Here is a 23,362-nt window from a genome sequence, read left to right as displayed (position 1 = left end):
GAACAAGTTAAGAAAGTTTGAGGGCTGAAGGAAATTCAACACAGCCATGTGTGGGGTTACTTCTCAGGTCTCAGCATCTTTTGATGACTCTTCCCTGACACCAAGTAGTTTTCAGGGATTAGATGTTTTCCCCTAGCTAATCCTGGCTGACTAAATCCATCTATCAAATCCCCAGGGCACTTTTTAAAGCAAACATATAAAAACGTACGTTTTTCCCCCTTGTACTTTCCCAATCCCCCTTCCTCCTCATTCAAAGATATCACTGGATGGAGTTGAAGTTAAACTTTGTCATCGATTTATTATGTATCCTGCCAAAGATATTGTGATTTGCTTAGGGATATTTCTCTTAACAAATGTTTATTTATCAAAATTCCAAAGTTTCCCAAGTGAAGTGGATTTATACCTATAACAGGGTGAAGAGTGTTTTAAAGAAAACATTCTAGGGTGACTAAAAATACTGTTAATGTGACAATAATAGAAATATTCCATAAGAAGTTTCCTATGTCGGATTCTATTCCACTTTACCACTACAGTTAAAGTCTTGCAAAAGTCAGGGTTCAAATATTTCCCTTGGTGCACTTACTGTGCTTTTACAAAAAATTACATACAGATTGTTTTTTTTCTGCTTATAGTTGTGGAGTGCTCTCTGAGGGGGTACTTTTTTAGTACCACATGAAGTAACAGGTTTTTTCACTCCTTTCAAGTCACTTTTGAGGCTAGTATGTTCTGGTTCCCATCCTAGTGGCAGTAGTGACTCAGCTGAGATGCCCAAGGCTCACCTGGAAAAGACACTTATACCTACATCAGGGCCAACCAACACTGTGGTTGGGCCACCCCTTGCAGTTATCTTAGTTTTTTGAAGTGCTTCCTATCTATGATCCTGATAAGAGAACTGCAAGAGGTGGTAGGAAGCACTTCGAAACTATCAAGCTTGAGGAACATAATTCACAGAGCCTGGAGAGGCACCCTGGGGGCATGCCACAGTGAGGTTGTGGGTGCAGGGAGCATGGACCTGAAGCTCTGCCTTTGTTAGGGTCCAAGGAAGGATGGGGGTGTTCCACGGTTTCACCCTTCCTTCGCAAATTTACACCAGAAGAGTTGGGAATTAATTAGGGTGTAGGAAGGACAGTTCCTCACACTCTTGCACATACAGTACCTGAAAAATTTCCTGGCTGTGTGGAGCTCTGGTAGTAAAAACAATGCCACAGATGTGCACCATCAAGACACTTCAACTTGCCCACCCTAATCTCTTCAAATTGGCGGGATGGTCAGCATGTTAAATAGTTTGAGAGACCCAACAAACCACATACAGAGTTGCAAACATGTTGCAAACTCTAGTGGAATGATTGGGGAACTTCAGAGATGTAATAGCTACCTACCTATAGGTTAAGAGATTTTATGAAACTAAGTGGGATGTCTGAGCACCGAGCACCGATATTGGACCTATGAAAGGTTTACATCTTAGAAAATGTGTTACATAATTCAGTAATATAGTGTGGCGAGATGCAACAAGTACCCCTAACATGAACAAAACAAAGAGGCTTCATCGCCTGTGCCTTTCCACTGTGTATATACATAAGGCTTTATTTGTAACAGCCGAAAGTTGGAAACAAGCCAAAATGGCCATTAACAGAAAAGTGGGTAAACAAATTGTGGTTCATCTAGACAGGATATATAGTACTCAGCTATAAAAAGAATGAAGTATTTACATAAGCAAAGATTTATGAATCAGAAGATAATTATGCAGCATGGAGGGAAAACACAATTTTTAAAAAGTAAACAAAAGTCTATGAAACAAACTAATTTACTGTGAAAGTAAATCAGTAGTTGTGAGGGCAGAAAGAGATTTTAAAAGTGTATTCTCTGGTAGCCGAGGGGTTAGGATTCTGGGCTTTCACTGCCACGACCCAGGCTTGATCCCACAAGCTGTGTGGTGTGGCCAAAAATACAAGGGAGTAACTATGAATTACAGATATGATAACCATCAGCATTATTTTTAATGGTTTCATGGTTTTTACACTATGTCAAAACTAACCACACTGTACAATTTAAATCAATTATATGTCCATAAACCTTTGTAAGTATTTGTTTAAATAGAAATCTAATTCATTTTTTTTTCATAACCAGATGTTTAGAAAGCTTGGGATGCAGCCCTCCAACAGGGCAGAAAGTATTCATAAAGATCATTTCTGAGTTGGCAGGAACAGCTGCTAGGTCACAAAAACTGTTATCTCTGGGTTTAGATCTCCCTTCTATTTTCATTTTCTTCTCCATGCAGCAGTATCCTTAGAGTGAGCAGCCCGGAGGCTACACAAATATACAAAGCTTTATATGCTCTGACAATCACCGCAGCTACAGGAAGAACACATGGCATGTACACCTCATCCAACACAATGTAGCCACAGTCACTGAATATTGTGGAGGCACATTTAGAAGAGGCACACCTCTCTCACCTCCACAGCCTCCTCCAGTGCATATGAATCACATCCACTGTGTGTGAATTTAGGTTCCAGCCTCACCCGTCTTACAAACAACACCAGAAAACCCAACTCTAGACGTGAAGGCACGTGATTCCTTTGCAGTACCCGGGGAACAGCTTCCCCACAGTAGTGCTCAGCATTATGTGATATCCTTGGGAAGAGGGAACTGATTTATACTTCTCACAGAGGCACTAGAGGTGCTTCCTCCCTTAAAAATTACTCCTCCTTACTGTTCTGTAAAGAATGGGACAGAGACATCTGCCTTCCCTGATCACTGCAAGGGACATACATACTACTGGAACCTGGAAAACTACTAAGTGGTAGAGGTGAGGCTTCTGCCACAGAAACTGGAAGGAACATAATTCAGGCAACAGAGCCAGCAGTAGAATATGCAAAGAGGATCCTAAAAGCTTTCCACAAACCTAGAACTCCTGGGGAACCTTCCCACTCTGGATGCTCAGCTGTATAAGGTTCAACGTCAAGCAGATGGCTCCCTCACAAAAACACTCTAGTTCTAGTACACTGAAAACCCATGTTCCCTGTAGGTCTCAGAGACCTTTAGATGAAGGTTTCCCCAACTTTGCTGCACAAATAAATTTTATCCAGGCTGTGAACTTGTTTAATTACAGACCATTGGCTGTAACTGATTTTCTCCCAGTCACTGCATTCATGAGGTTATCTGGTGTGAAGTTTTCTGTGTTGAATGATGTGGGAGCTTTGACTAAAGGACTTCCCACATTCCCCACACTCATAAGGCTTTTCTCCTGTGTGTACTCTCCGGTGCTGAATGAGGTTGGACTTTTGGCTAAAGGATTTCTCACACTCGTCACACTTATATGGTCTGGCTCCAGTGTGAATTCTCTGGTGTTGATTAAGAGTGGAGCTGTGGCTAAAGGATTTCCCACATTCCCCACACTCATAAGGCCTTTCTCCAGTGTGAATTCGCAGGTGCTGCACAAGTTTGCATTTATAGCTGAAGGATTTTCCACATTCACTACATTTATAAGGCCTCGCTCCACTGTGAATCTTCTGGTGCTGAATGAGGTTGGAGCTTTGGCTAAAGGAATTCCCACACTCACCACACTTGTAAGGCCTTGCTCCAGTGTGAACTCTCTGGTGTTTAATGAGAGTGGAGCTGTAGCTAAAGGACTTCCCACATTCGCCACACTCATAAGGCCTCACTTTAGTGTGAATTTGTAGGTGCTGCACAAGTCTTAATTTGTAGCTGAAGGCTTTCCCACATTCATTGCACTTATAAGGCCTTGCTGCAGTGTGACTTCTGTGGTGTTGAATGAGTCTGTAGCTTTGGCTAAAGGATTTCCCACATTCACTGCACTCATAAGACCTTGCTCCTGTGTCAGGTCTCTGGCAATTAATAAGGATGGAGCTTTGGTTAAAGGGTTTCTCACAGTCATAGTAACTTTCTCTAGTGTGAAGTTGCTCATCCTGAAAAAGTGTGTATTCATAGCTGAACAATTTCTCATACTCACTATACTTGTAATGACTTTTTCCGCTATGAAAGGACTCCCCACACCTGAAGCTGCTCTGTGGCTTTGCCCCTTTGAGAGTGGCCTGATGCTGAAGAAGATTCAACATAGCCAGGAAGTCCCTCCCGACTTCTTCGCAGGTGAAGGTCTTCCCTGAAACATGGAACCTGTAGCTCGTCACAAATGAGGCCCTATCTATGTCCCTTTTGAATGGCTTCTCATCATTGTGCTTCTGGTGCTGGTGACTGTTTGGACTGAACCAAAATTGTTTTCCACATGCCTCACAGGAGTATGATTTCTGCCCAGGATGCAATCCTTGGTACTCAGGCAGATACAAAATGTCTCTCCCGGCCATGACACACTTCTCACAGGGGTGAGTCTTCTGAATGGATGGATCTGGAGTTGGAGTCTTGCCCAGTGACATTGGTTCTACAGAAACACTCTGCACAGAAAATGCTTCCTCATCCTCCATTCCATACCAACAACCTGAAAGCACAGAAATGCTGGTGAAATGCATGTTGTCTTTGGTGGTGGTGGGGCAGCCCCAACACAAATGTGTCAGACACACCAAAGAATGAGGCCATTGGATTGTTTTCAATATGAGGTTGATGAAAGAGCTGCTTTGCAGTACTGGGACTCTGAAAGCCCTAAGAAGTAGGGAGCCCCCTTGCAAGATGGAGGCTGTCAGGGTGGCATGCAGCACAGGAAGAAACATCTCCAATTCACTTCTCTGCCAACACCCTTCTGGAGGGCCTTGGCTGCTGCTGATATTTGAGTGCTATGTTCAAGTATCCAGGCCCAGGAAGATATGGTTGCAACTGACTACATGGTATTCACAGTCTATTTAATGATATGTGCATGCCTTGCAATACATTATGTGGGACCTAGTCTTGGGGAACATTGTAGGGGTAAGAGTAGAGAAAAGGTGACACATGAAAGTAGAAAGGTGGGGACAGCCAGGGAGCCAGAGAAGAATCAGAAGTTATAGAAGTGTCCACAGTAATGAAGGAAAGGTAGAAATGAGGTGTGGTCACTGACATCACCATCAACACACTGGTGGACACAGGACAGGTTCCATATGATCTGAATACAGTCTTGATGTCATGCCCTCCGTCAGCTGCCATTCACCAAAGAGAGACCTGCTCTGAACCCATCTCGCCATGGCTGGAGTCATGTCCATCCCAGCACTCTTCTTTCTGAACCCCCGTTGAACAACTGCCTGGGACCTGAGTCCTAAGGAATGACAGGACAGGTGATGGACTAGCATTGGCCCAGAGCAATTCTGCATATTATAAGAATAGCCCATGGGAATTCCCTCGCAGTCCAGGGGTTAGGATTCTGCACTTTCACTGCCAAGGGTCCAGGTTCAATCCCTGGTTGGGGAACTAAGATCCCACAAGCCATGGGGCATGGCCAAAAAAAAAAAAGCCCATCATCCCCAAAGGTAGTCAACGTATTATCAATGGCAACTGCTGGCACAGACAGGAAGAATGTCAACAGAAAGGAGACAGAAAAACCTGGGCAGGAGCCATGGATCTGGACAGTTACCCAGCCAGGGAGAGGGCAAGTAAGGTGTGATCCATCAGGCTCACTGGGGCAGCACACCAGTGGCTGCAGGTTCAAGAAGAGGGAAGTCGCTCAGCCCAGCCCTGTCGACCACAGCACCCAGCCAGGGAACTGGGAAAGGAGACAGAACCTACTGTTCAATTGTGAGAAGATCAGAGTCTAGCCCAAGGTACTGGGATGGGTGTGAGGGCCTTACCCAGTGAGGTCACAAGTGCAAAGTTCTCCAGCATGACATCGTGGTACAGGCATCTCTGAGCCTCATCAAGGAGCCCCCACTCCTCCCAGGAGAAGTACACTACCACGTCTTCAAAGGTCACACTACCCTGCCATGATGGGGAGAGATGAAATCACAAAAAGCCTCTCTCCCAAGGACCCACAACCCATCATTCACACATCTACCCCATGCTTACCCTCCTCCCAAGCTCTCCAACTCGGAGGCGACACCAGACCCTGGTGCCACTAATGTCACTCTCTCCTCATGGTCCTGCCTGCAGGGCCCCACCAGCCCCCAGCCAGGCCATATCCCTGGGATACCCCAGAGCATACCTGCCAGGTACAACCAAATGTAGACTCAACCTGCACTCTTAAGTCCCTAATACCAAAGATGTAGAATCATCAGCTCATGCTCCCACTCTGTGTGCACATCTTTCTTAGCACCTCTTGCATCTGTGCACGCCATAAGTGCATCCCCACAGCCACAGGGATTCCATTTGTCTCTCCGTTACTCATCATACAGCATTAAGAGTGCCCTGCTACTACAGACCTCTGCAGGACCCCACCTCCTGCTAAGGCTACCACAACAAAGTACCACATAGTGGCTAGCTTAAACAACAAAAATTCATTTTCTGACAGTTCAAGTGTTGGCAGGGTTGGTTGCGTTTACAGCCTCAATCCTTGGCTTATTGATGGCTGTCATTTCCCTGTGACTTAACTTGGTCTTTCTTCTGTGTCTGAGACCAAATTTCCTGTTATTACAAGGACACTGGACATGTTGGATGAGGGTTCATATTAATAAAAAACCCTATCTCCAAACATAGTCACAGGCCGAGTTACTGGGGATTAAAACTTCAACATAAGACTTTAGGGGGTCATAATTCCGCCTGTAACATGAGGCCGAGTAACTCACAGGTGTCCTATTCATCCCTAAGCTCATCAACCAGCCTTGGAGGATCCACAAAAGGTCACCACAAAATTCTGTTGAGTCAAGAATGGTGAATAAGCAGCAGCCCCATCCTCAGGGTCATCCTGCCTCAGTTACTCCTAAGCCTCTGCATTCACCTCATGTCCACTCTTCCCTTGGAAACCGTGGCTGCTAGATTATCCTCTCCTCCCTCAATGGCTACCTCTCTTAAAACATTTTACCTATGTCTGAGAGACCACTTCCTCCAACCTGGTGCCCAAGAAAGACACCCAGAATTGACACCTACTCTCTTCTTCCTGATTTGTTAATAATATTACCACCAGGACAAGAATTCCCCATCCTAAACGTGACAGAAAGCCCCACCCAATCCACCAGTCACCACCCATGTGTGTCTAATGCTGAACTCTGTCTCAAATTTCTAGACCTTTCTTTTCTGCAGCTAGATGGAACAGGTTAAGGCATGTGTAAGTTCACATCTTATGACCCAATCTCCCCCACTGCTCCTACCACCTCCAAAATCAACACCCACTTCTCAGGGAGACATTCCAGGCCTGAGTCCTACCTCCCTACTCTGTTCTCATCAGAAGAAGACTTACATTTCCCTGAATATTTCCAGCTTGGCCTCATTTTCAAGCATCTGGCACATACTGGTACCTATGCCCTTGACGACTTTACTAATTTCTGGAATTGGGAACACCTCCATATAATCTCCAGCCTCGGTTGACGTTTCTCCAGGGTCCCAGACTAAGAGCTGGGAGAATGGCAGGTGAAGGGTCCCATGATACCACAACCCCAGATACCACATGCATAGGGTCATGATCAGTGAGACCCTGGGACACCCCCCCCCCACTTGTGTAGATTCTAAAAGCACTTCAACTGTTATGGGAACCACTGGGCAGAGGTCAGTGGAGGCAGACAACCATGCTGGAGCTCAGTGGGCTCTGGTCTCCATTATAGCTCTGCTCACCACTGGAGCAAAGAGACCTCAGGCTGTCTAAACTCTGGGGTTCAGTCCTCAGTGCTGACTCTTAGCGGCTATGTGGCCTGCACAAGGACTCAGTCTCCCTGTGCTTCACTGTCATCAAACCTCTCCAGTCTGTTCTTCCTTTAAAAATCCTCTTGGAAAACTTCATTTGTCTTCTTTGTTGAAATTCCCCATGGTTCCCAGGGCCTTCAGAATGAAGAAACAACCCCCTGAGCCTGCCAATCCAGGGGCCACTCCATCTCAATGCTCTGTTCCCTAAAGAAATAGATTTCCCGAATCCTCTGACCTCCAAACCTATACACCTGCTGATCCCTCCACCTGTGACCCTCTCCCACGCACCATCACACTGTCTGTCAGAAACAGGGCCCCAGGCCCCCACCCATGGCCGCCTCACCATCCTGGACACTGGGGCCTGGGCTGCGGGCACAGGAGCAAGTGCCCCACACTCGGGGCTTTAGTGTCTTGTGGAGTGAGGGTGGTGAGGGCCTGGAGGATGAGCGTTTACCTGAGGCGTGTCCCTCAGCACTGCCGCCGCCATCGGAGTCTGTGGGTGGAGCAACCCAGTGCTTCAGATCCAACTCTGTACAGCAAGGACAATTCCTCTTGGTCGTGTCTCCTCTTTAATTTGGTCACCTCGGACCAGACACAGAGCTGTGGAACCTCTGAGTAGGAAACAGACTGCCACTAGGAGAATGCCGGAAATCCCGCCTTGACACGATGGCACACATGGAAATGCCCCAGTCCTGGACCTTCATTGGCTCCACACTGACGTGAATTTGTTGGCTCAGGGTCCTCTGGTCAATGTAGTTCTCACAGCAGTGAATAAAACACTGAATTAAAGAGTAAATAAAACACTGAATTAAAACAGTTAATAAAACTCCTCTGTATATTTTATCTACTTAATGAGTTTAAATAGATGAAAATATAAAATCTTTAAGGATATTTTGAGGTATTTACTTTTTTGGCCATGGCTTGCAGCTTGTAGGATCTTAGTTCCCCAACCACGGCTGGAACCCCCGCCCTTGGCATTGAAAGCACAGAGTCCTAACCACTGGACCACCAGGGAACTCCCTTGAGGTATTCACTCTTGAATTGAGCTGCCAAAGACCACACCCCCTCTCTGTGAGAATGATTTAGTGACAATGACTTGCTAATCTACATGGATATAAATCATTTGGTATGAAAGATACTAAGAAGTTCTAACTAAAAATACCATGTAAACTGACAAGGGACAAGCACTCCCTACAAGTGCGTGCACAAACAATTGTGTGACTTCATAAACACTAAGAACATTTCCAAAATATGTGAATTCTTGAAAAAATACAATAACTGCACCAAGGAAAACTTTTGGGATCTTGATTTAGAAAACATTACAAAGCTCATAATTTTCTTGGGGAAACAACAGGTTTTATATTCCACATAATGGAGCCCTATTCAAAGGACCATCTAGGTAAGCCACTAAGTGCTTACACAGAGCCTCTGAAGACTGAACATTAGATAAACCCCACAGAGAAAACATTCAGATCCTCAGTTGATGAGATGATAAGACTCTCCCTGCAAAGAAGCAACTCTTACTATGAGAGAGAGTGTTTCTGCTGAATTTATCAGATACAAAGGCAGGGGACCAAAATATGCCACATTGGCATAGGGATTATCTTGAGCTGGAGGCAGATAAGAATCAACACATGCAGAAAGACATCTTCCAAGAACATCCTTTGGAGGAATGAGGAGTCAGACCTGAGCTCCCCAAGACCTGGCTCTACTCAACAGCCTACAAACTCTAGTGCTGGATACCTCAGGCCAAACAACCAGCAAGACAGGAACACAGCCCCACTCATCAAAAAAAAAAAAAAAGAAAGAAAGAAATGACAAAAAAATATATGTCACAGACGAAGGAGCAAGGTAAAAACCTACAAGACCAAATAAATGAAGATGAAATAGGCAACCTATGTGAAAAAGAATTCAGAATAATGATAGTAAAAATGATCCAAAATCACGAATTGAGAAAATAGAAGAAATGTTTAACAAGGACCTAGAAGAACTAAAGAGCAAACGGGATTCCCTGGTGGCACAGTTGTTGAGAATGTGCCTGCCAACGCAGGTGACAGGGATTCGATCCCTGGTCCAGGAAGATCCCACATGCCGCGGAGCAACTAAGCCCACAGGTCACAACTACTGAAGTCTGTGCGCCTAGAGCCCAAGCACCACAACAAAGAGTAGCCCCTGTTTGCTGCAACTAGAGAAAAGCCTGAACACAACAAAGACCCAAAGCAGCCAAAAAAATTAATTAAGTAATTTTTTTAAAATAAAGAAACTGTCTTGCAATGCAGGGGATGCTGGTTCGATCCCTGGTTGGGGAACTAGGATCCCACATGCTGTGGGGTAACTAAGCCCGCACGCTGCAACTACTGAGCCACACACTCAAGCCAGCATGTCAAAACTAGAGAGAAGACTGCCAAAAATAAATAAATATTTTTTTAAAAGAAATGAAAAGGAGAAATTACAACTGACACCGCAAAAATACAAAGGATCATAAGAGACTACTACAAGCAACTCTATGCCAATAAAATGGACAACCTGGAAGAAACGGACAAATTCTTGGAAACATACAGCTTTCCAAGACTGAACCACGAAGAATTAGAAAATATAAACAGACCAATCACAAGTAATGAAATTGAAACTGTAATTAAAAATCTTCCAACAAACAAAAGTCCAGGACCAGGTGGCTGCACAGGTGAATTCCAACAAACATTTAGAGAAGAGTTAACACCTATCCTTTTCAAACTCTTCCCCAAGCTCATTCTACGAGGCCACCGTCACCCTGATACCAAAACCAGACAAAGGTATCACAAAAAAAGAAAATTACAGACCAATATCACTGATGAACAGTGATGCAAAAATCGTAAACAAAATACTAGTAAACAGAACCCAACAACACATTAAAAGGATCATAAACCATGATCAAGTGGAATTTATCCCAGGGATGCAAGGATTCTTCAATATACACAAATCAATCAATGTGATACACCATATTAACAAATTAAAGAATAAAAACCATATGATCATCTCAATAGATGCAAAAAAAGCTTTTGACAAAATTCAAAACTCATTTATGATAAAAACTCTCCAGAAAATGGGCATAGAGGGAACCTACCTCAACATAATAACAATCATATATGACAAACCCACAGCAAACATCATTCTCAATGGTGAAAAACTGAAAGCATTTCCTCTAAGATCAGGAACAAGACAAGGATGTCCACTCTTGCCACTATTATTCAACATAGTTTTGGAAGTCCTAGCCACAGAAATCAGAGAAGAAAAAGAAATAAAAGGAATACAAATTGGAAAAGCAGAAGTAAAACTGTCACTGTTTGCAGATAACATGACACTGTACATAGAGAATCCTAAAGATGCCAGAAAACTACTAGAGCTAATCAATGAATCTGGTAAAGTAGCAGGATGCAAAATTAATGCACAGAAATAGAAATTTTGGAAACACTCCCATTTACCATTGCAACGAAAAGAATAAAAGACCTAGGAATAAACCTACCTAAGGAGGTAAAAGACCTGTACTCAGAAAACTATAAGGCACTGATGAAAGAAATCAAAGATGACACAAACAGATGGGAAGATATACCATGTTCTTGGATTGGAAGAATCAATATTGTAAAAATGACTATACTAGCCAAAACAATCTACAGATTCAACGCAACGCCTATCAAATTACCAATGGCATTTTTCACAGAATTAGAACAAAAAATGAATCAGACTCCCTGACCTCAGGCTACACTACAGGGCTACTACGGTAATCAAGGCAGTATGGTACTGGCACAAAAACAGAAATATAGATCAATGGAACAGGATAGAAAGCTCAGAGATATACCTACACACCTATGGTCACCTAATCTATGACAAAGGAGGCCAGAATATACAATGGAGCAAAGATGGCCTCTTCAATAAGAGTTGCTGGGAAAACTGGACAGCTACATGTAAAATAATGAAATTAGAACACTCCCCAACACCATACACAAAAATAAACTCAAAATGGATTAAAGACCTAAATGTTTGACCCACCTCCTAGAGTATTGAGAATAAAAACAAAAATAAATAAATGGGACCTAATAAAACTTAAAACCTTTTACACAGCAAAGGAAACCATAAACAAGACAAAAAGACAACCTTCAGAATGGGAGAAAATATTTTCAAATGAAGCAACTCACAAAGGATTAATCTTCCAAATATACAAACAGCTCAAGCAGCTCAATATCAAAAAAAACCCAATCAAAAAATCGGTGGAAGACCTAAATAGATATTTCTCCGAAGAAGACAAAGATGGCCAACAAATACATGAAAAGATGCTCAACATCACTAATTATTAGAGAAATACAAGTCAAAACTATGATGAGGTATCACCTCATAGTGGTCAGAATGGCCATCATCAAAAAATCTACAAACAATAAATGCTAGAGAGGGTGTGGAGAAAAGGGAACCCTCCTACACTATATGGAGAAGAGTATGGAGGTCTCTTAAAATACTAAAACTATGGGCTTCCCTGGTGGCACAGTGGTTGAGAGTCTGCCTGCCAATGCAGGGGACACGGGTTCGTGCCCCAGTCCAGGAAGATCCCACGTGCCACGGAGTGGCTGGGCCCGTGAGCCATGGCTGCTGAGCCTGCACATCCGGAGCCTGTGCTCCGCAGCAGAAGAGGCCACAACAGTGAGAGGCCCGCATACCACACACACAAAAAAACAACTAAAACTACAACTACCATATGACACAGCAATCCCACTACTGGGCATATACCCTGAGAAAACCATAATTCAAAACGAATCATGTACCCCAATGTTCATTGCAGCACTATTTACAATTGCCAGGACATGTAAACAATCTAAGTGTCCACTGACATTTTATCCATGAATGGATAAAGAAAATGTGGTACACACACACACACACACACACACACATATATATATAATGGAATATTACTCAGCCATAACAAGGAATGAAAGTGGGTCATTTGTACAGATGTGGATGGACCTAGAATCTGTCATACAGAGTGAAATCAAAAAGAGAAAAACAAATATTGTATATCAATGCATGTATGTGCAATTCTAAAAAAATGGTACAGATGAACATAATTCTAGGGCACAAATAGAGATGCAGATATAGACAATGGGTGTGTGAACACAGAAGGGGAAGGGGACGGTGGGATGAACTGGGAGAGATTAGGTTTGACATGAATACACTACCATGTGTAAAACAGATAGCTAGTGGGAACCAGCGGTATAGCACAGGGAGCTCATATAGCACAGGGAGCTCATAAAGCACAGGGAGCTCAGCTCGGTGCTCTGTGATGACCTATATGGGCGGGACCTAGGAGGGAGGGAGGGAGGGGATATATGTATACATAGAGCTGACTCACTTGTACAGTAGAAACACAACATTGTAAACTAATTATACTACAATTAAAAAAAAAAGATAAAGGAGTAGATTCAGAGCCCTTCCCTTAATAATTAAAGAACTGGGGTTATTTAAAAAAAAAAATTCAAATCAGCATGGGATTTCTACCATCAAACTCCCAAAACCTGAAAAAGCCATACGTTACTTTAGAGTAACATCTTTGAATAACTCTTTACACAATAGTTTCGTTAGGGAACCGGTGACCAAAACCTTGGCCAGGCCCGCTTGCCTGAGCTGTCTCACAACAGGAGGTTTTGATAAGGAACAAGGTGCGGCAGCAGAAAGCTAACCCGAAAACTAACTGGGCTCTGGGAGGTTGGTCGACTCCTCCCTCTTTTGGGAGGGGCCAAAAGAGGGAGGAGTCGACCAACCTCCCAGAGCCCTTCTCACTAGATCCATCTTGGCTGAGAGATGTGTGAGCCACGAGGAAGGACCCTAAGTCAGACTATGGGCCAAGCGAGATGACTGGCCAGAGACAACCTGGAAGCTAACCCCATCACCATAAAACCTGAGACTGTGAGCCACGTGGCAGAGCAGTTCTTCCTGGGCTCCCTCACCCTGCCGCTCTCGGCCCAGGCGTCAATTCCCAATAAAGTCTCTTGCTTTGTCAGCACAGGTGTCTCCTCGCACAATTCACTTCCTAGTGTAAGACAAGAGCCCACTCTTCGGCCTTGGAAGGGTTCCCCTTTCCTCGACAGTTTCTTTTGTATCCTACAACTACTATGAGTTATTTCAATTATTATTCAATAGTGGATGCAAAATTCCCAACAGATTAACTGACACAGTTTATAAGACTATAAACATAAAAAGAAAAATTTATTAAATACACGATTGAATGTCCTGGAGGGAACTTAGAGCCCAGAGGCCGTATTTGGAAAAAAGGTGTTTGCCTTACCCAGCACACAAACAGAACTTAGAGACAGGGTTGTCACTGCTAACCAGCACAAAGGGACAAAAAGTTGAGAAACAAAGACGCAAGTGAAGAAACGTTTTCATCAGCCAACAGCTTGGGTTTACAACTAGGGCCATCTAAAAGGACAAAATTGATGTGAATAAGTAAAAAAGCCAAACATGCTCACCAGGATCAGGATGGTGCATGTGGTTCTGGCTTCATAGGAAGGTCCAGAAGGTGGTCTATTGCTGAGAATGTATTGGACTTACTGCTTGTATCTGTAAAGAACAAAGACAATAGAGTCATTAGCCCAGACCGCAAGGCTCAAACACATTACATCAATATCACAGATACAGACGATATCTCCTCTCAATCTATCTGGAATATCCCAGGAAGATATGCATATGTTTCCCCCCGCCCCCATACTTCTGTTTCTGCTCCTCGCTACTCTCACAGGAATGTTAATATATACCAGGAGTTTCAGGATACAGTCGAGGAAATAGGAGAAGCCAATGTACTCAGTGGATGAAGCTAAGAATTTGATCCCCAAAGAGGTACTGAGACAAAGGTTAATGGCCTAGAAACTACTCAGGAAGCAAGTCATGCTGGGGGAAAACTCCATGCCCTTTCTGTGTAAACAGAAGACATGTTGACTTCCAGCATCATTCAATCCAAAACATGCCATTGGTAGATGATCCCTTTAGAGAAAGAACCAACTTGCTAGCAAAGACCAACTGACCCACAGAGGTCTCAACCCATGCCCCAATTTGAGTTACAAAGCTATAAAGAGTGAGGAATTTCCAAGGATCCCAACCCAGTCTGAATGAAGATAATATGCAAAGTAATGTTAGTAGAAACTACTCCATCAATTTAGAAAGTATGTTAGAGACTGATTTTATTTCAATCTACCAGAAAATTGATTTGCTCACATAGCAAATTGTTTTAATTTAACAAGAAGAACAAGTCTTTTGTAATAACAAACCTATTTAGTATCGATTGTTTTATAATAACAAAGATTAATCAACGTAGTATCTATCAATGGGAGACTGGATAAATCATGCTGCATCCTCATAATCAGGGAAGCCCCAGAGTTCTTTTAAATTGGACAATGCCCCTGGTCACACAGAAACCAATGAGTTCAACACCAAAGGCCTTAAAGTGGTCTACTTGCCCCCAAACACATGCCTCTAATTCAGCCTCTAGATCAGGGGATCATAACAACCTGTAAGCCTCATTACATACAGTACTCTATGGAAAGATTATCAATGCTATGGAAGAGAATCCTGATAAAGAAATCATCATGGACGTTGGGAAGGTTTACACCATTGAAGATGCTATTGTTGCTATAGAAAAAGCTGTGAAAGCCATAAAGCTTGAAACAATAAATTCATACTGGAGAAAACTGTGTCCAGATGACTTCACAGGATTTAAAACAAAGCCAATTGGGCTTCCCTGGTCGCGCAGTGGTTAAGAATCTGCCTGCCAATGCAGGGGACACAGGTTCGAGCCCTGGTCCAGGAAGATCCCACATGCCGCAAAGCAACTAAGTCTGTACGCCACAACTACTGAGCCCGCGTGCTGCAACAACTGAAGTCCATGTGTCTAGAGCCCATGCTCTGCAACGAGAAGCCACCGCAATGAGAAGCCCGCGCACCGCAACGAAGAGTAACCCCCACTCGCTGCAACTAGAGAAAGCCCGCATGCAGCCATGAAGACCCAACACAGCCAGAAATAAAATAAAAATAATAAATAAGTTAAAATAAATAAAACAAAGCCAATCAAGGAAATCATGAAAAATATTGTGGATCTGACCAAAAAAAAAGGGTGGGAAAGTGAAGGGTTTCAATATATGGATCTTGGAGAAATTCAAGAGCTAACTGAACACCACACCAGAGGAATTCACGAAGACGACCTGATGGAGACGAGTACTTCCGAACCAGTGCCAGATGACGAGGAAGATGATGTAGAAGCATCAGGGCCTGAAAATAAATTGACATTAGACAATCTAGCAGAAGGGTTCTGACTATTCAAGACTGCTTTTGACTTCTTTTACAACATGGACCCTTGTATGATACAGACACTGAAACTAAGGCAGACAGTGGAAGAAGGATTGGTACCATACAGAAACATTTTTAAAGAAATGAAAAAGTAAAGAAGTCAGACAGAAATTACGTATTTCTGTGAAGTTCGACCAAGAGTGCCTGCCTCTCCGGCCTCCCCTTCCACCTCCTCCACCTCTATCGCCTCTGACACCCTGAGACGGCAAGACCTATCCCTACTCTTCCTCCCCCTCCTCAGCCTACTCAACATGAAGACACCAAGCATGAAGACCTTTATGATGATCCACTTCCACTTAGTGAACAGTAAATAATCATCATGACTTACAGTTAATAAACTTATCTGTTGTGTATGTGTGTGTGTCTTTGTGTGAAAATCTAATAACTGTATGGTAAGAACTGTATGAGAATTTTTGCGTCATCATCATCATTGCCTAAGTATTCATCATGTAGAAACTGTGTTCAAGACTTGTATTGAGGTATCCCCTGGCGGTCCAGGGGTTAGGACTCCACGCTTCCACTGCAGGGGGCATGGGTTCGATCCCTGGTCAGGGAACTAAGATCCCACATGATGCGTGGGGCAGCCAAAAAAAAAAAAAAAAAAAGACTTGTATTGAAGTGGATAGCCCATCCTTACATAGGAATAAGGTGAGTGATATTTAATATAAAATTAATAATGTGTTAGTTTTTTTACTGTTTTATAACTTTGCTTTCAAAGAATTATATTATTATATAGTATCTCTCTCCTTTTCTCTTAATTGGAGAAACTGCATATCTGCCTGTCATCACAGGTAACTCGTATGAATAGAACTGTAATACTGTATACCATAAAAATATTATGATCATTCATTAGTGTACAGGCTAGGCTATCATGAAGCAATCATACTGCTGCTTTATTATTAACACATGAATTATTATACCTATAAATATGAATTTCTTTTTCACGTTATCTTATTTTTTAATTAAGGTAGAGCTGATTTACAATAAGCTTCAGGTGTACAACATAGTGATTCACCCTTTTTAAAGGTTATACTCCATTTACAGTTATAAAATATTGCCTATATTCCTTATGTGCAATATATCCTTGTAGCCTATTTTATACGTAGTAGTTTGTACGTCTAAATCCCCTACTTCTATCTTGCCCCTCCCCTTCGCTCTCCTCGCTAGTAACCACTAGTTTGTACTCTATATCTGTGAGTCTTTTTAACACATTTTTAGTCATTTAATTTTTGGCTGCATCAAGTCCTAGTTGTGGCTTGAGACCTCAGCAGTTGCGGCACGTGGGCTCAAGTGCTCAGTAGTTGCAATGAGCAGGCTTAGTTGCCCCGTGGCATGTGGGATCTTAGTTCCCCAACCAGGGATCAAACTTGAGTCCCCTGCATTGGAAGGCGGGTTCTTAACCACTGGACCACGAGAGAAGTCCCTGTTTCTTTTTTGTTATCTTCACCAGTTTGTCTTCTTTTTTAAATTCCACATATAAGTGATATCATACAGTATTTACCTTTCTCTTTGAATTATTTCACTAAGTATAATACACTCCAAGTCCATTCATGTTGTTGCATATGAAAAACTCCATTCTTTTTAGGGCTGGGTAGTATTCTATTCTATTAAATATATACACATAATATATATAATACATATATCAAAGATATATACATTTATATATCCCACATCTTCTTTATCTAGTCATTTTTGATGGACACTTAAGTTGCTTCTATATCTTGGCTACTGTAAAAAATGCTGCTATGAACACTGGGGTACATGTATCTTTTCAAATTAGTGAGGTTTTTTTGTTTGGATAAATAGCCAGGGGTGGCATTGCTGGATCATATGGTAGTTCTAGTTTTAGTTCTTTTGAGGAACCTCCATATTCTCTTCCACAGTGGCTGCACCAATTTACACTCCCGCTAACAGCATAGGAAGGTTCTCTTTTCTCCACATCCTTGCTATTTGTGGTCTTTTTTAAATTTTTTATTTATTTTTATTTTTGGCTGCATTGGGTTTTCTTGCTGCACATGAGCTTTCTCTAATTGCAGCGAACTGGGGCTACTCTTCGTTGAGGTGTGCGGGCTTCTCATTGGTGGCTTCTCTTTGTTGTGTAGCACAGGCTCTAGGCGCTCGGGCTTCAGTAGCTGTGGTACATGGGCTCCATAGTTGTGGCTCACGGGCTCTAGAGTGCAGGCTCAGTAGTTGTGGTGCACGGCTTAGCTGCTCCGCAGCATGTGGAATCTTCCCAGACCAGGGCTGGAAGCTGTGTCCCTTGCACTGGCAGGCAGATTCTTAACCACTGCGCCACCAGGGAAATCCTGTGGTCTTTTTGATGATAGCCATTCTGACAGGTGTGAAGGGTTATCTCATTATGGTTTTGATTTGCATTTCTCTGATGATTAACAATGTTGAGCATCTTTTCACATGCCTGTTGGCCATCCATAAATACAGTACAATACTGTAAATGTATTTTATTTTCCTTATGATTGTCTCAATTTTCTTTTCTCTACCCTTAAGTATAAAATACATATAACATAGAAAATATGTGTTGGTCAAGAGTAGGCAATTAGTAATTACGTTTTGGAAGAATCAAAAGTTACACTCAAATTTTTGACTGTGTAGGTGGTCGACACCCCTAACCCCCACAGTTTAAGGGTCAACTGTATCTACAATGGATTAAAGAATAAATTTGTAAAAATCCTTTACGCTTACTACTACTAAAAAAAAAAACCCCTCAATTTGGAGAATGGCAAAGGATCAAATCATCACACTGAGAAAGGAGAGATAAAAAGAATCCAGTTTTTTTTTTGTTTGTTTGTTTTTTTGTGGTACGTGGGCCTCTCACTGTTGTGGCCTCTCCCGTTGAGGAGCACAGGCTCTGGACGCGCAGGCCCAGCGGCCATGGCTCATGGGCCTAGCCGCTCCGCGACATGTGGGATCTTCCCGGACCAAGGCATGAACCCGTGTCCCCTGCATTGGCAGGCAGACTCTCAACCACTGCACCACCAGGGAAGCCCGAATCCAGATATTTTTGCATATTTTTTTTTCTATCTGAACTTCTCCTCCAATACATTTCTTGTCTGTAAAAAACATGTTCCACCTAATACAGGAAAAGGGAGGGTAGAACCATGACCTACATTGATGGTACAGGCAATAATTATCAATGGCTGCTAAAGCTCTTAGATTACAGAGTGACTCAGGTGCAGTTGACACACTGACTACATTGATCATAATCCTACAAAAGAGAAAAATGAATAATTCTGAATCTGATCTCATCTCTAAAATAACTACCTTTTTGCAGGAAATATTAAGCATGGGAGGTCACATTAAAAGACATCATGAGAATGCAGTAAGCCAAATCAGAGTATCAGAAAATTCTACATGGATTATGATCTCTTTCAAACAAAAAAAAAATTAATGTATAAAAGGGAGTTATTGGGCTTCCCTGGTAGTGTAGTGGTTAAGAATCTGCCTGCCAATTCAGGGGACATGGGTTTGAGCCCTGGCCTGGGAAGATCCCACATGCCGTGGAGCAACTAAGCCCAGTGTGCCACAACTACTGAGCCTGCGATCTAGAGCCCACGAACCCCAACTACTGAGCCCATGTGCCACAATTACTGAAGCCCGTGCACCTAGAGCCTGTGCTCCGCAACAAGAGAAGCCACCTTAATGGGAGGCCTGCACAGAGCAACAAAGAATATCCCCTGCTCGCCCCAACTAAAAAGAAAGCCTGCGCACAGCAACGAAGACCCAACGCAGCCAAAAATAAATAAATAAATAATTTTAAAAAGGGAGTTATCCATAGAAGATTATAAAATCAAGAGATGTAAAATATAATAACAGATAAGAAATGATTTCATGTTTCTTTAAACGAACCTGTCAAAATATAAACATTTAGGAATATCTGAATACTGTTTGGTACTGGATAATATGGAAATATTATTGTTTATAGTTACATATGATAAAATACTACAATTAAGTTAAACAAAAAAAGTTCTTGTCTATTAGATACACATACTTAAGGGTTTTTTTTTCTTTTTTGGGGGGCCACACCACATGTTTTGCGGGATCTTAGCTCCCTGACCAGGGATTGAACCCACACCCTCCGCAGAGAAAGTGTGGGGTCCTAACCATTGGACTGCCAGGGAATTCCCTTACTTAAGTATTTAGGGATGTAGTGATACGACTTCTGGAGTTTGTCTTAGCATAAACAGTTGCTGGAGGGAGATGGAGCAGGATTATAGACGAAATGATTTCAGCTGTGAGTCAGTCCATTTGTAGCTGTTTGATTAGTTCTTGTGGGTTTTTTTCCTATTACCCTCCTCACTTTTCTAGGATTTTTTAATATTCTGTACTACTATTTTAAAAAGTTTTATATTAACAATTAGTCATGTTGAGTTTGTTTTCCATTTGCTATGTTTTCCGTTTATTCTGGAGTATAACATATCTCAAAACCTCTCATGTTCAGATAATATCACACTGGATTATAATATTATTCTTTCTCATCATTTTTCCTTAGCAAAATTAAAAATACTGAATCCCTTCAACCTCAGGAGAGGCTGACCTTAGTCAGCCATGCTGGCAGAGGTGTAAAGTAGAGAAGAGAAGACCCAACTCTGTGGGTTATTTCACAGTTCTCACCAAGTTTTCACTTCTATTACCACCAGGTCATCAAACTCAGACTGTTATTGAACCCTCCTACACTGTTGGTGGGAATGTATTGAGTTGGCCAAAAAGTTCATTAGGGTTTTTCTGTAAAACCGGAATGAAATTTTTGGCCAACCCAATAGAATGGTACAGCCACTATGGAGAACAGTATGGAGGTTCCTTAAAAAACTAAAAATAGAGTTATCATATGATCCAGCAATTCCACTCCTGGGCATATATTTGAAGAAAAGCATGGTTTGAAAGGATACATGCACCCCAATGTTCATTGCAGCACTGTTTACAACAGCCAAGACATGGAAGCAACCTAAATGCCCATTGATAGAGGAATGGATAAAGAAGATGTGGTACATATATACAATAGAATACTACTCAGCCATTAAAAAGAATGAAACAATGCCATTTCAGAACGCAGATGGACCTGGAGATTACCATACTAAGTGAAGTTAGAGAGAGAAAGACAAATATCATAGGATATCACTCATATGCAGAATCTAAAAAAAAAAGATACAAATGAACTTACTTACAAAATAGAAAACAGACTCACCTATTAAGAAAACTAACTTATGGTTACTAAAGGGGAAAGGTGGCCAGGGTGGTGGTGGTGGTGGTGATAAACTGGGTGTTTGGGATTGACATATACACACTACTATATTTAAAATAGATAACCAACAAGGATCTACTATATAGCACAGAGAACTCTGCTCAATATTCTGTAACAACCTAAATGGGAAAAGAATTTGAAAAAGAATGGATACATGTATATGTATTACTGAATCACTTTGCTGTATACCTGAAACTAACACAACATTGTTAATCAACTATATTCTAATATAAAATAAAATTTTTTTAAAAATTCAGACATCAAAAATAACAACTTTTAATAGAGTTTCAATTAAAACACCTTGCAGGCAAATATATATCTATTATTAGGAGAAGCTTACGGACTTCCAATATACCAAAACTGTCTCAATATCTGATATCATTCATGGATAAAAATGCAGTATGGCACCTCATGTATAACTTTTGTTCCTTCCAAAATTACAGGTTTTCAAAAAGTATTATCATGGTTAAATATTAAAAGCATGTGCAAATTGTTCTGAAATAAGACATAATGCTGCGTACCACCAAATATGACATGCCTGAAAAGATCAGGTGAAAATGACAGGTGAGGTCTGAGTAGTGAGAGAAGAAATCTGTGCAAAAGGTCTGGCTCTGTTTAAGGCCAATCTGAGGAGTTTTTCCCCTAAATATTATTCAGTTTTCATTTTGGAAAACCTTGCAAAATTATAGTCTGGAAGGGAGAGGAAAAGAAAAAACCATTTAAGTAAAACCTGCCAGAGTCTTAGAATTGAATATGAAGAAGGGGGTCAAACCCATATTCGCTGCCTCAATAAATATGTGTTAAGCACCTAAATTATGTCAAATTATTCTCAGTAGGTGAGCTATGTCAGGAAATTAGACTCATAATTAGAGAACCAAGATAGCTAAGAAAGGTGGACATTTGATAATAATTAAAATAAACAGGGACTTCCATGGTGGTGCAGTGGGTAAGACTCCATGCTCCCAATGCAGGGGGCTCGGGTTTGATCCCTGGTCGGGGAACTAGATCCTGTCTGCGCGTGCAACTAAGAGTCCATGCCACAACTAAGAAGTCTGCATGCCTCAACAAATATCCTGTATGCCGCAACTAAGACCCAGCACAGCCAAACTAAATTAAATATATTTTTAAAAAGGTACTTAAAAAATATATATATATACAATATGTAATAAGATAAAGGTACCTTAGCAGAAAAAAGGAGCCCAATTAGTGGAAGGGATGCAATATTAAATGTTAGTAAGGGAAGATCTCATTGACAGTTGGATATTTCAGACAACACTTGAAGAGGTGAAGGAATAATCCATGTGAATATTTTGGGCATATGATCCAAGCAAAAGAAACAGCCAGGGTCATGTCATGTCCCAGGCAAACTCAGGTGCCCATGTACATGAAATCAGTTGAGTGAGGCAGAAAGTTTAAGAGAGGAGGCCAGTGGGAAATCCCTGGTTGTCCAGTGGGTAGGACTCCACACTTCCACTTCAGGGGACCTGGGTTCAATCCCTGGTCAGGGAACTGAGATCCCACAAGCAGTGCGGTGCAGCCAAAACAACAAGAACAACATAAACAAATAAACAAACAAAACAGAGAGAGAGGTCAGAAAGGAACATGAAGCTCCAAAGGGTCCTGGTAAGGATTTTGAATTTTCTCTTAGGAAAATGGTAGTCATTACAGAATTTTGACCAAAAGACTGACATTTTCTATCTCATCCACTGAAAGGTCGTGTTGTCTGGTAAGCTGAGAAAAGACTGCAGAAGAATAAGGGTGGGAGCATAGAGACTACTATTGAAGAAATCCAGGTAAGAAAGGATGTTAGCTCTGACCAGGCTGGTAGCAGAAGTGGTTATGGAAAGTAGTCAAACTCTGGATAAATTTTGAGAGAACCAATAGGATTTCTTATGACTGCATATGGAGTGTCAGAAAAAGAATGCATCAAGGATAATATCTAGATTTTTGGCCTGCCTCAGCAAATGGAAGAACGGAATTGGCACCAACTGAGATAGGGAAAGCTATGACCAGGAAGGATTGGAAAAACGCTCA

At 42.0% G+C, this 23,362-nt stretch overlaps 1 protein-coding gene across 4 annotated transcripts in view; it reads right to left on the bottom strand.

Moving 5' to 3' along the window:
• Window positions 1–1,557: 1,557 nt before the first annotated feature.
• Window positions 1,558–23,362, bottom strand: part of LOC116744170 (zinc finger protein 211-like) — a 29,162-nt gene continuing 7,357 nt past the window's right edge. The window contains exons 2-5 of one of the 4 annotated variants that reach the window (XM_032613548.1): window positions 14,202–14,292; window positions 8,165–8,489; window positions 5,730–5,856; window positions 1,558–4,453 (exon numbers count right to left, since the gene is read on the bottom strand). In XM_032613548.1, the coding sequence (XP_032469439.1) occupies window positions 3,156–4,453; window positions 5,730–5,856; window positions 8,165–8,197 (1,458 nt within the window). In that variant the 5' untranslated portion in view covers window positions 8,198–8,489; window positions 14,202–14,292 and the 3' untranslated portion in view covers window positions 1,558–3,155. Of the gene's footprint in view, window positions 8,490–14,201; window positions 14,293–23,362 lie in introns of those variants that run through there. The other 3 variants (XM_032613550.1, XM_032613549.1, XM_032613547.1) reach the window with 3 other exon arrangements.

The sequence above is a fragment of the Phocoena sinus genome, chromosome 19, assembly GCF_008692025.1.
Source record: "Phocoena sinus isolate mPhoSin1 chromosome 19, mPhoSin1.pri, whole genome shotgun sequence".
In the NCBI taxonomy this organism is placed as follows: domain Eukaryota; kingdom Metazoa; phylum Chordata; class Mammalia; order Artiodactyla; family Phocoenidae; genus Phocoena; species Phocoena sinus.
Note: the sequence above shows the minus strand (reverse complement) of the source record. Positions and strands in the feature narration are given on the sequence as shown.